The 13870-nt window shown below is 40.1% G+C and overlaps 1 protein-coding gene across 7 annotated transcripts in view; it reads right to left on the bottom strand.

The window, feature by feature from the left end:
• LOC121525038 (mediator of RNA polymerase II transcription subunit 13-like) overlaps positions 1 to 13870 on the bottom strand; it is a 133537-nt gene that overhangs the window by 7047 nt on the left and 112620 nt on the right. The window contains exons 12-26 of one of the 7 annotated variants that reach the window (XM_041810754.1): positions 13261 to 13342; positions 12148 to 12269; positions 11863 to 11959; positions 11513 to 11730; positions 9275 to 9453; positions 8250 to 9178; positions 7793 to 7972; positions 7443 to 7672; positions 7140 to 7338; positions 4703 to 4991; positions 4359 to 4611; positions 4085 to 4273; positions 3737 to 3960; positions 3477 to 3619; positions 842 to 1000 (exon numbers count right to left, since the gene is read on the bottom strand). In XM_041810754.1, coding sequence (XP_041666688.1) covers positions 842 to 1000; positions 3477 to 3619; positions 3737 to 3960; positions 4085 to 4273; positions 4359 to 4611; positions 4703 to 4991; positions 7140 to 7338; positions 7443 to 7672; positions 7793 to 7972; positions 8250 to 9178; positions 9275 to 9453; positions 11513 to 11730; positions 11863 to 11959; positions 12148 to 12269; positions 13261 to 13342 — 3493 coding nt within the window. The remainder of the gene's footprint in view (positions 1 to 841; positions 1001 to 3476; positions 3620 to 3736; positions 3961 to 4084; positions 4274 to 4358; positions 4612 to 4702; positions 4992 to 7139; positions 7339 to 7442; positions 7673 to 7792; positions 7973 to 8249; positions 9179 to 9274; positions 9454 to 11512; positions 11731 to 11862; positions 11960 to 12147; positions 12270 to 13260; positions 13343 to 13870) is intronic. The other 6 variants (XM_041810757.1, XM_041810758.1, XM_041810759.1 and 3 more) reach the window with 6 other exon arrangements.

Genomic DNA, 13870 nt, shown 5'->3' with positions numbered 1-13870 from the left:
ATTTTATTGTTTTACAATGTGTACTCAAGAGTATTTGGAAGTACAGATGAGGACAACCTCTTTTGTACTGTATTTCCCAATTGCTGCAACAAACAACAGCAGGCTGTTATCCAGCAAAAAGGAAACACAACTGACTATTAGCAACAGGGGGGTAATAATTTTGACCCTGGAGTTTTTTTGTTTTTTGTAAATAATTTTGTTTCTGCGTGCAAAGTAAAATTATGTTAACTTCCAAAATAAAACAATGATGTTTAGAGAAGCTGTGCTAAAAATTCATTGCTTAGTTAAACAGCACTTTGGAAAAACTTTCAAATTTTATCAACAATTTTCACAATATAACTAGGTGTTGCATAGAAGAAAAAATTCATTCAAGCTGTAAAATAAAACCGGTTCATGACCATGCTATAGCATCACCCTACAGTACTACAGTATAATTATTAGCTAAATCATTACTTTGTCTTTTTTGTCATTTAAAAGCACACTTATAATGCAATGAAATACTCAACATTAGAATCTCTCTGAAAATCCATATTGTCATAACTTTGTCATTGATATGATCCACTGAGATCAACTGTTACAGCCCAATAAACATCCGAATAAAACCTCTGTCAATTTCATGAATTTTCCTGGGTGAGCTGCATGTGATTTCACCCTGCAATTTCCCTGCTAGCTCATTAGTATTCCCCTCTCCCATCCCCACACTAACTGACAAGCAAACTGCTTGAAAACCTCCTGCTGCGAGGGACAAGTGTGAACAAGCAAGTCAGGAGGTTTTCATGGTAGGTTACCCTGAAAGTTTGCGTGTGTGAAAAGGGCTTAACAAAGCTGACAGGCTACTAACCAGGCATGATCACAAAGGAGCCCTGTGGCTCCATGGCAACCAGGCAGGCACTGAGGATAGCTGGGGAGTCGGCAGCTGAGATCCCACAAATACGGCAGGCCTCCCTCAGCTGGCGCCCCACAGAATGAAGGGAGTGTTCCCCGAGGAGTGAGCTCCAGTCTAGATGGAGAGAGAGGAGGGACAAAAAAGAGAAAAGCAGACATGCTTAGAGGGAGAGACCCGGGAACCATTATCCTTTCTTTAAAATACTCTGCAGGGAAAATACAAAGCATACAACATAAAACTTAAATAGTAATTTAGTAGTAATTTTTCTTTCCTAAAAAGATAAACATATTTAAATTGTAACTTTTCTAGTTATGGCTGTGATATTTTAGCTTGAAAAGTAATGTAACCATGGTCATGTGCCTGCCCAACTTCAAGTTTAAATTTGATGTAGAACTATTTCAAAAACTGTTTAGCAATGTTTTTTGTACAGAAATGACCAGGTGGATTTCACGTCAATTCAAAGACTCTAACTTGGACATCTGGGAACCAAATGATTAACACAAAGTTTGAGTGTTTTCGGTAACAAATAAGAAATAAAAATGTACTTAAAGAAAAAAAAATCTGTGATCCATTTTGGATGTTCTTAGTCATGTTTTACCAAAACCTCTCAAAAAAGTGGCCATTTATATTTGATAATAAATTTGAATAATATTTAAAATTAAATACATGGTAAATTAACAAAGTTACACCAAACAACTTGATTTAGTTATTTTCTAAATAAAAAGTCATAAAAAAAATAACATAACTCACACAAATGTTCCAGTGTTTCATTGCTAACAGCTGACTTTGATGCCACTTTGAAGGTTGTTCATATTGAATGAAACATTGATGCAGTCCTGCTTCTGTTGCAGGTGCAGTGTGCACAGACACACCTGTCAGTTGTTTTGGTGGCAGTGGTTACACTTCCACCTCTCAGACATGCTGTCACCTCAGTCCAAGAAAAGAGAGATGGAGAGAAGTGCTCCAAAAATAGAGCTGCTTGTTTCTGGCCAAAAAGGTGCTAAAATAACGTGTAGTCAAAATGCAGACAGGCAATGAAGGCCTTGATTGCTCTGATGACGCAATACTCAGCCAAGGTGCGCTTGTTTTGCTTCTTAGAGTCTACTAGACACAGAGAGGGTGAACTTTATTGAATACACCCATCAGGTGTAGAAAAATGAAACCAAACACTAAGGCTGACAGCTTCCATTCGGTTGGTTGATTGTTTGGTTAGAAAAGCTCTTTCAATCAAGATCAGGTCAGAGAGTCATGGTAAGGGTTGCTAGTTTTAGTTTGTTGGACCTTCATGTTTACCTGATACCAGGATTTGTTCTGTTTTTTTTGACTACTATTTGACAGAGAAGGCAGGCAGCACACACCATGATTTTGATTTAGTCCTGTGTTTTACTCACATTTAAAGGACTAGTTCTTGTGTTTCTGTGTATCTGTGAGCTGTTACTGTTAAATTTCGTAAGAATCTTCAGGAGGATCTGTTGCTGAAATCTACAATGGGGTGAGACGACCGTGGGGTAGGGAGTGATGTACATGAACCAAGTTGGATCTAGAATAATGCACTGAATGATGTGTATTTTCCAACCACTGTCTGAGGTTACAGTAAATGGCTATTTTTCACAACCACCGAATTGTTGATCTAAAATAATTAAAAATTAGGCACGATAAATTTAAATCAAACACACCACAAACCAATTAAAACCCAAAGAGGGTTAGGGTTAGGCACCTAAACCCTAAAGGTTAGGGTTAGGGTAAGTGGGAGGAGGATAAAATAAAAAAAATCACCGCCCAAACTATGGAAAAACCCAACAAGGATTAGTACATCACTACATGTCCCTTTAATAAGGTCTCCTTATTAAAGAGGTCTGAAAAACAGATAAGCCCAAAATACCTAACCACAGAGGTCTCCGGCCCAATGCCTCTCAGAATCTTGAGATTCTCCTCTTTTTATCAGTCTCTAAAGTGCTGAAGTTTCTAAATTGGAGACAGGGATGAGGAGGGGGCAAACTGAAGTGAGAGGTGCAACTATTCTGAATGTTTTTGAAAATTTGTCGGTAAGTCTGATTTCTTTACAGCACCAGTTTTGAACCAGTACGCTTAGGAAGTCTTCTGAGAGGTAACAAGGACAATTGCTGCAACAGTGTGGCATGCAAATTTAGACAGACAGACACGCTGCCAATTATACTAATAAGATTTGAAGACAGGCTTTAAGTTTGTGTAAGCACCTGTGTAAGTTTGGGACTGTTAGTACAATAAATGGAAGCAGCTCAATGCCAGAGCAATGATGAAACATCCCAGTTTGTGCAAAATGAAAGGGCCTGCTTTGTGTTTGCCTGAAGATAGGAATTTTGTCTGATTAAATAAGTATTAAAAAAGCATGCTTAGCCCACAGCCACTTTACCTTAAATTACAGGAGAGCTAGCATCAGTGGAACAAATGAGCATGGACTAAAGCACTCAGTTTTTTTGTACAGATGTTTACAGACTATAAAGATAATAAAGGGTTTCAATATTTTATCCACTCTAAAATTACACAAACACTATTATACTGTTTTGTCCTTTGATTATTGTGTTTATTCCTCGAGAGCAGCCTAGTTTACCTTTTAATTCCCCATGCCCCAGTCTGCCTAATCGTCCAATTACAATCCTCCATGGTAGTGAGGTCATCTGGATGAGGCCAATACACCATTCCCACAGCTTCTGCAGTCCCATCTTCCTGGCTGAAACCTTTGGTCGTCGCGCTCTAGAGTAAAAAAGAAAATAAAGGACAGAATCTTTAGAGAAATGCCACCAAAGTAAACTTAAAATTAATTTTAAAAAGACAATTTAGTGTGGCATTAAGTTCAAAACTTTTCCACACCTATTGGGTACATCAATATTGATAATGCAGGTCTCCAGAAGCTCCCCCTGCTGGTCAGTGCAGGACACCAGGATCCAGCGCTGGTCATGTGATAGGCAGTATCCAACAAAAAGCACATTGTATTTTGGAGGAGGTTCGGCCCATATCTCCCCTGGTTCAGGCTGCTTGGGACGGGTCGGACCAAGAACGAAGGGAGGAGAGTACAGCTGCATGGGGTTGGGATGCTGGAGGTAGAAATTTACATTTATAGACAAAAAAAGGTGATTAGAAAATGACTTTTTATATTACAACTACTCTGTGTGGCATTAAACAAAAGTAAATAAATCAGTACTTTAATTCCTGTCATACCTCTGGACCCCTGAGCACAGAATTGACCACGGACACCGGTCCAAAGCCAGTCAGAGACTTGATGTGTGTTTGCTGGGGCAGCAGACGTCTGCATTGGGAGTAACAGGAGAAGGCCAGGGAGCGCAGATGTTGTAGGTACAAATGACTCTCCCCGCTGGCTGGCTGGAGGAGGTACTGGCACGGCACCACCTAAGTCAGATGCAAATCAGTGGTGACTATTAAAAATTAGGGGTGAACTCTTTAATCATGCCATTAGAGCCTTGTGTCTTCCTACCTGTAGCACCAGAGCAGGTCTCATCGTCTCAGGCAAAGACTGCAGCATCTCTGTGTAACAACGAAGCAGCCCTAGTAGCCAAATGCTACCTGTCTCCATATCATCACCCTCTTCCTCTTCTCCACTTTCATGTCTCACTCCACTTGAGCTAAGAAATGCATCAACAATGTAAATAACAATGGCTGGTGGGTTTGCATGGCTGTCTGCTGAGTCAGGAACAGTTGGGATGCCGATCCTAGACTGATCTGAAGTGCTGAAAGACAGCAGGAGAAGAAAAAGTAGCAGAAGATTAGTATTGTTAAACAGGAGGTAAAATATTACCATGAGGTCTACTCAGCTCTTACAGTTCAGGGTTTTCTGCTGGTGTGTTGGCTGGTGGAGTGACAGTGGAAGGCCCTTTAGAATCGCTGGCTGCTGCTTGTGTCGTCTCCCCCGTCTGGTTTGAGGTTGCCCCAGTTGGGGTCAGAGCATTTCCTGAACTGGCGGCTCCTGGAGCTGGTTCACCATCAGGACCCCAAGACTGAGTCTGCCCTGAAGAGGCTGGCTGGGATGAGGATGTGGGGTTGGACGGAGGCTGGAGTTTGGGAGGTACAAGAAGACTGCTGTCCAAAGGCAGGACTGACAGCTGGGGACCTGCATTTTACAAAATTAAAAGGAAGAATTTGGCAAAAAAGACCATAAAGTGAGCATATTCCTCTGACGTTATCTGAATGTTATTACTTATATATGTTCCAGGTCGTTAATCTAGGAAATTCATAGATTGGGTAATTGCATGAACATGTAATTTAGAAGAAAGATGAGAGTGAAACTTTAAGGGGGATACTGGACCAATTTTTTTTAGCTTACACAATACATTTTATAATATATGATAGCTGCTGTTAGCTATTTTTATTTAATATTCAGCCAGTTCTTTGCTAAAGATATGAAGTAGCTATGAAGCTAACATTAAGCTACTGTTATCTTGCCAACAGAGTTGCCACCTGTCCCTTAAGATAGAGAATCATATTTGACAGATTAATGCAGTGTCCTGTTTTGAATCAAAACGGGACACAATCAATTCTGTATTTTCATTCTTCATGCCCCACGCTGCCACTGATTGATTAAAACTAGCTGCATTTGTCGGTTGGATTGGTCATCTAAGACATTGAGCACATCAGAGGCAGAGTAAGGCAGGTCTTCCCTTTTGCAAAACGCAGAGAGGAGGGGGGATGTCAGCTATGTATCATTAAAGAGCATTTACAGGTATATGGAAGTGAGCGGGAAAATCAAACACCTCACTGGACAGTAATGGCGAGAGTGAGCAAAAAAAGACAAATGCTGTATGTGATTTTAAGTGTTTTCTGTGGCGCACAGGGCCTGGTAGATGTAAAAAGAAAAAAAAACTAACTCTGACATGATCTATCTTTGCCGAGACGAGTAACAGCCTTTTTGATAAATAAGTCACATGAAAATGCCACATAATTTCAAAGCAACTTTCCCTGAAAATAACTGTACCTGTTTCTGAAAAAGCTAAGCCCTGCCAGGAACAACTTGGAAAAATTCAATATAAATTTTGGCAGTTATTTTTGGCAAAATCTCAACATAATTGGCTTTCATACACATATTTTTGCTAAAAGATAAATGGTATAAATGGTCAGCTATTATGATGGAGTATTAGAGCCACTTCAAAAAATTAAAAGAATAAAGAAGATTTCTACAATAAACTAAAAATTCTCAAGTTCAAAAAGTTAACACACAAATATTTTTGGACTTTGAAAGTCGTAAGTATACATTAACCAATACAAAGGGTTCTTGAGCCTAAAATCAAACCGCTGTTTCAGTTTAGTTTCTTGTAAGTTTTTGACATTTTTTTTGAGTTTCTATTGTCGAAATTTCCGACTTTTTAACTCAGGAATTTCTTTTTTTTTCAGAAATTTACAACTTTTTAAACTTCAAATTTTGAGTTTGGTTTCTAGTAAATGTAAGACTTTATTATCTGAGAAAAAAAAAACTTTTTCCTTCAAAAATTAATATGCACATCTAATTTTGACAAACTCAGAGTGCCCCCCACCTAAGGGTGCCCAGACCCCAGGTTAGCTCTCAGTTATGATTGAAAGGGGGGGAAAGACTGGGAGTGCAGTGTCTTTGAATAAAATTTACTTAAGTAGAAGTAAAATAATTGGTTTGTAAATCTACACAAGTAAACTTTAAAATCAATTCAATTATAGCTTATTCAAAGGCGTAATACGTAGTTACTTTAATATAGAAAGGGTGGGGTCAAAGTTCAAATATGGTCTTTCAAAACTAAGAAAACACATATCTTTCAAAACAACAGGAAAATATGAGTCTCCAATCAGATTATTTAATTGAAATCACACCTTTAAAAATAAATTAAGCGTAAAAGCAAATTTGGCTGTATTTAGAGGTCATTCTCTATGTGCTCCTGACTGTCTGGTGGTGGCAGAGGTCAAATAGGGGCTTTTAAGAAATCATCCAGGGATTAAGCCTTATGAGCAACCTCCTTGCTCTGCTTATGGAGTTTAGAATAGATTGTATTACACAGTGTTTTCAAACTTTTTTAACCCAAGGCATACCTGAGATAAAGCCAAAGTCTCAATGCACGCCATATTCATATTCAGAAAATAGCCCCTGTCATTGTATAGTTGTAGTAATAATATCCTGTTGTGCTAATTCCCCTGGCATACAAAGACCTCCCTTAAAGCACACCAGTGAGCTTTGCCACACCATTTCAGAACCCCTAGTACAATTTAGCATAAGACTAGTCTGTTTAAATGTTCTCACCTAGCTGCTGCTTGCAGGCATATGCGTAGAGTTTAAGTCTGCTGAGGTTGTCGTTGTGCTGCTGTCCAGCCCAGGGTCCTGTCAACCACTGGTCCACATCCAGCTCCTCCAGCTTTTCTGGCTCTACCTCTTCCCCCACACGTACAAAGCCATCTCTGGACACTTTGGCAAGAGGACGGTGCTTTCCAAGGCGGCACGTCTGGAAACAGAGTAATTATTCCCCTATTAGAGATGCTTGCTAGGTTATATTACAGGCTGTGTTTGGGCTCCAGTTTGCATCCTATTCATAACCTGGTCTCTTACCTCGTAGACAGTGCTGAGCTCCTGGAAGAAGGCTCGGGCTGCAGCCAGCAGAGAGGGGCTGTTGGGACACAGCACCAAATACGCTACATCCCGCTGCCCCCCATAAGGCTCAAGTAGCAACTTTTCCCAGAAAGGTAACGCCAAAGGGGACAATGCTAAGAAGTCCCTCTCTCGGTCATAACCAAGTAATACTGTCGGGATAGGTAATGGCTCCGGTGACTCTTCTGAACCTTTAAAAGAAATCAGAAATAGTAAAAGTTTTATCTACTATTCTGTGTATTGAAAAAATGTAACAGCGAAAGAAAAAAAGGGCTATTCTAAAAATGCAATTTGGGAAGGCGCTGTCTCACCATATGAGCCTCTCCCAGCCATCTTATGGAACTGCTGCCAAGTGAGCGGACCCTGCACATGCTGGATGTTTTCCCATGTCCTTCCTGTTCTCTTCTTCTGGATGGCATCCTGCAGGAAAGGCTGCAGAGACAGCAGCATACGGACCATGTCCTGGGACGACAACATGCTCATCTCCACCACTGTGGGGATTGACACGCACACACACAGGTAAACACACACACACACAGAAAGGATACATGAACAGATGCACACATGTTAACGTGATTCTCTACACAAGAGAAACAAATAAACAAACAAAAAACAGATTGATAAATAGTTTAGATGTCACAAAGTAAATAGGCATTCAAAACATAATGTTGTCTCCCAGAATCTTCCACAGGGACTTTATTTAAAACTGTTTTATCAGGAGTTTATTATTAAGGTTGTATTTTTCTGGAAGCTAAAGCATGCTCTCACCATTCGTGTGAGGCCAGGGATGAAGAGCTGTGCTTCTGACAACAGCTTGATCTACTTTCCCTCCTGTGGAGTTATCCACATACTGCAGCCCCTGTTCCAAGGCGTTGTAACACTCCACACAGGCATCGCTCCCATCCGCCCACTGCTTCTCAGACATCCAGCTTTGGAGTAGCGCCCCTTTGCGGCCATGGCAGGAACAGCTGAGTGGGAGATATAGTGATGCCAGGGAGGAAATAGGCTGGGAGCACTGTTCCTGCAGAAGTATCATGACTAACGGGGATGTAGGGGCTGCATCCTGGGGCTTCTTTGCCCTAGGGTCCCCCATAGTTGGGTCCCTCCGGCACAGAGCCAGCCTCCTCTCAGCTGCCCGGCCTACCTCTGAAGTCCGGCCGAAAATATCAAGCTCATCCTCCAAGAAGAGTCCTGTGCCGTGGGCCAGCAGCCGGTTTACAATGGCGCTGAAGCCACACATACAACGATACTGATCCTCACAAGTAGAATCAGGGATATACACCCCTACATCTGCTCCTTTGACGTTCATATTGCAGGCGCAGATGCAGCAGCTGTCAAAGTTTCGATCCTTGAAGACATTTAGGACAGAGTCGGAGAGCAGGAGGATGGCGTAGAGGCTGTGTGCCTCTGGTAGGGAGGGTCCCGGCCGAGCTAGGGGCTCAACAGAGCTAAGAGGCAGGCTGGTGGAAGGCGTTGACACTGGCGAGCTGAGCTCAGTACCATCCTGCTTCACTGAGCCCTGCCCAGAGCTCGCAGCGTTGATCCCCCGTGGTGTTCGAGGAGTTCGTGGAGTGGGTACAGAGAAACGTGGAGTGGCAGGAGACGGGAGGATGCCAATGGTGGTGTTCACAGAGGCAGTGGTGGCACTCATCTGAGCATACTCCTGATCTGTGAGGGTGTTTACACTGGGGACGTTTCTGGAAAACACAAAATGGGTATCAAAAAATGAGAGCCAGGTAGGTGACAAAGATTACAGGCGTACACTCAAAAGTTTGTCACAGCTGAACACTCACGTGTATCCATCTCTGATGAAGGCGTTATTCTGGGGGTGCATCATTGAGGGGAAATGCTCCATTTTGGGCATGAGGGCCCAAGAGGGACGGTAGTAACATTGCTCAGTTATCTTCAGTGGTGGTAGACTCTGGCTGGGCAGGCAGGACAGGGGAGCAAACATGGAGGAGCCTATATGTGGCTGCAAAAAGAAAGTATAAAGGTGTGGCGTAAGTTTAACATACAGGAATATCGACACCATTCTTGATGTGATATCAATTGATCAGAGGCGAATTTGGTTATAGGTTTTCTCTGGTATTACAAGTCCCGTTTAACACATTTTTTATTAAGTATGTCTGACAAGTATGAATGTTCTCTAGCTGGAAGGTTGGCAAGGGTAAGATTACCCTTGTGTAAGGCATTTCCAGGAGATAATGAAAAGGGGAAAAAGTCTTTTTAACTTTGCAGCTTCCATTCTGTAGAAAATGGCAAAGAAGAAACCAACACTCCAGTTGAACTGCTAGAAAGCTACAAAAACAGTTTCCAGCCTGTGGCATTATTTGCGGCTTTTCCCAACAAAGCCACTAGCAATTTCTTAGTTTTTCCTCCATTATTGATACACTTAAGAGCAACTTTTTGATACTTGATACTCTTTGAATGACCTGAAACTTAACCAGCTGTTCTGACAGGATGTTTTAAGGGGATCTAAAGACCCTGTAAAGTGGAATCAAAAGTTTTTGTCTTAACACACTAGATATGTTGGAATATGGTTGCTGTAAACGTGAAAACACTGAGATCTACATGTGACTGAATTCTGGATTTAGACTGTTAGAAAGTTTTTCACCTATTTCCTGGCAGGGTTTAATTCGAGCGGGGCAAAAATGTGGGGTCGTGATGTCACAAGCCCACAGTATGGAATGACCCCCTCCCCTCAAAATAAAGTCACAGAGCAGTTCATCTCAGTAAAGTCTGTTCTTAGCTCATGCCACTGCCTTTACTGAAAGTTAACAATCAGTTAAATGCTGTTTTTCATTCATTGTGAGGTAAATTTGCCAAATTTATCAACCACAGTGGCCTATGGATATTTTAAAGTATCATAACAGAGATTTCAGCCAGAAAACAGACTTTAGAACATAAGGTCAATGTAAGGTCAAGGGGTGGGCCAGATTGTAAGATTTTTTTAAACTTAATTTTATAAACTTAAAGATGTTTTATTTGACTCTAATCTGATTTAGGGGTTCATAACACAGTGACTTAAATACAGATTTATTTTCACTTTACAGGGCCTTGAAATGACACAGAGGCAGAACATCTGTCAGTAGACGTTCTGCCTTATACTCTTAGTGCATGATTCTAAGCAATTGTGACAAATACTTGTTGAATTTATTTTTTATCTTTTTAGTGTTAAAAGCATTTTTTCTTGTATTTTATAAGTTTTTATAGCTGCTCATCCTTTGTCAGAAACATAGACACATGATACACTTTGACACATTCAATACAAACTTCACTAGGAGTTGCACTTTAAATACCAGGTTAACAGTCCATTTGTGTCTTCAATGGTAAGCATTTTTTCTTACCTTGCTTACAACTTTCCCAACCCAAAACATCTATTTGTTAGATTTATTACTCTTCAAGTGTCCAGTTTTATAATTCACTGTCTGTTAGGATAGCCCCAACTTTAAGATTACATTACTTTTTTGAGTTAGTTCTTAAACCAGTAGAATATGTAGTAAAATTTAAAATATCCTCCTACATCATGTGCTAACACTCTTCATTGGCTGGCTAAAATCTAATCCCTTCTAATGCTTGAACTTTTAATCCAGTGTGTATTGAGCTGCACTAACAACACTTGTCTGTAGGAGCTTGATGTCTGTGTTAATGAGGATAAGGAGTTGCCCATTATAGTGGTAACTAAATGCAATCAACTATAATTAGTGTTTCCCCAGCTCATAGTCTGACTGATAGTAAAGCTAGCTAATGAGCAAAGATGGCTAATTAGTGAGCTACAGGTATTAGTGGAACAAATCTAATGATGTAAGAGCCTGACAGGCTGCTGAGGAACTGACTGTCACTCACATTGACTTCCTGTTGTTGAGTTTTAAAGAGACTGAAGTCATTTGTGAAAGTAATTAACAGGTCCAAGTCTCTACCCTCTTACTGAAGGGTGATTTTCTATGTTCACAATGATGCACAAAACTACATGTTACTGGAGATTCATTCAGAATACCCATTAAAAATGTGAATTAAAGACTTCTCCTCACCTTGATATCTTCCTGCCGTGGACTGACCATGCCCTCCTCAACCTCCATCCTGTGTTCTGTCAGCTGGGTGGAGGCTAAAGGTGGCAGGTGGTCCGCCATCCCGCTGGGTGCAGGAGGCTCCTGACTCGGGGTGTCACGATACGTCATGATGGGAGAGAAGGCTGGGTGCTGCTCTAGGGAAGGAGGGGTGGGGAACATCCGCTGGAGGTCTGCTACTGCTGAAAGGAGACAGAATTAAGAGAGTAGAAGAAGAAAATGTAGTTTACACATGTGTAAGGGATACTTTCAGTTAAAGTACATGCAGTCACAGTTTGTTGGATATTTGATTAGAAAAAAAACTAAATGCTCACTTGATGGGTAAGGTACTGCAACTCTTCCTTCTTTCCCCAGGGGGCGATCTTCTGTTGACACTGGCAGCTTGGTTGAGTGCTGGTTGGGGTAAACAGTCTACAAATTATTACACAGAAGATAAAATGATCAGGTTTATTCAACACAATATCTCCTGTTGTGGGTTATTATATTAAAACATGGTTAACTTTATTCACATATAACAACAAGCAGGCATATCAGCATGCTTTCTCTAACAGCAGAATAAAAGTATACAAGAACAAATGATGTAAACTGTGACGCCTTACCCCCAACTCTTCCTCATCCTCATCAAATATGTTGTCAAGATCAGAGATGTTCACCACCAGATCTTTCTCTCTGGTCAGAGAGGGATTGGCTTTGGAAGCTCCATCATCCTGACTTGAGTCTTCTGAAACAACGAACAAATAGCTTTAGAGAAACACCTCCAATTTACCCATGCATCAGTGCAGTCTAAGTTATGGACTGAACTATACATAATATAAAGGTGCATCTACAAAAAATAGAATTTCATTTTAAAGTTTCTTTTATCCCAGTGATTTACTTCATAAAGTTAACCCTTTATAAATTCGAGATTCAACTCATATAAAGTACAACATTTTAATAAAGTCAGAGATGGTTTTGAGTGTCATATCATCTAGACTAATGTTTTGTGGTATTTTAATTAGGGCTGAAGGATTTGAGAAAATAATGTAATTGCGATTTTTTTTTCCAATATTGCAATTGCGATTTGATATGCATTTTCTTTTTTAGTTCCTCAAGTTACACATTGTCAACCAACCTAAGCAATAAATCATTCTATAATTTAACCAGCAAAATATTAAATAGATACGGCAAGGGCTGAACAATTTTTAAAAAATATTTAATTGCAATTATTTACACTCATATTGCAAACTCGACATGAATTGCTGTGTTAAAGGGAATGATAGAATTTATGTTTATATCATTTTGATGAAGAAAAACAAGAAAAATTAGATTTTTTTGTAGGCTATTTAAAAAAAAATAATTCCATCTTTGCATGGTGTGTAGAGTATAACACCGCTGCTGCAAAAAAATGTATTAAACTGCATTTTGTCACACATTTCAGATTGAAAAAGTATTGCACTGTCTGCGATTTGAAAATTGCAGTTGGCCATATTGCAATTTAACCTAAATTTTGATTAACTGCCCAGCCCTAATTTTAACACAGAGTGGATTTTTGTGGGCTGTAAACCATAATCATCAAGATTGAAACAAAGAAAGTCTTGAAATATTTCACTTTGCATGAGATGAATCTAGAATATATGGAAGTTTCATGGTATTCTAATTTTTGGAGATGCACCTGTATAATACATATATATCTAATATACTGTAGAAAGTGCACATGATGTAGAAGGTGGCACCTGATTTTGGAGCAGAGTTAAAAATGGACATAGCATCTTTCCCATCAGGCAGTGCTCCATTGCTGGTGATTTCTTCTCCCTGCTAAACAAATAAAAGAAAGAATGGTAAGGGGTAATTTGAATATTGTCAGACAACAAAACAAAGATCTAGTAACCATCATTTTATGCTTCATGCTTTAATAACAAAGAGCTCCACTGGAAATACAGAAAAAGCATTAAAAACAAGGCATGAAATTTTACATATCAACAATATTTACCAGCTTCATTGAATCTAATCTTTTCATCACTGCTGTTCAAAAATACCAAATATTTATTCATTTTCAGACTTCTTGGACATGACTAGTATTTTGATAAGGTTCTTTCTTTTTTTTTAAGATTTATTTTTGGGCTTTTCCATGCCTTTATTAGAGAGAGAACAGTGGATAGAGTCAGAAACAGGGAAGAAAGCAGGGAGAGACATGCAGGAAATAGTGCCACAGGCCGGATTTGAACCCGGGTCTCCTGCGTACATGGTGCGGCCCTTAACCACTCGACCACCGCTGCGCCCGATAAAGTTATTTCTAATGAATCAAAAGCGACAGTCAATGTCAGACAGAGGGATTAACTCCAC

This window comes from Cheilinus undulatus, linkage group 17, assembly GCF_018320785.1.
Source record: "Cheilinus undulatus linkage group 17, ASM1832078v1, whole genome shotgun sequence".
NCBI classification, from domain to species: domain Eukaryota; kingdom Metazoa; phylum Chordata; class Actinopteri; order Labriformes; family Labridae; genus Cheilinus; species Cheilinus undulatus.
The sequence above is the reverse complement of the archived record's forward strand: the minus strand, read 5'-3'. Positions and strand labels throughout refer to the sequence as shown.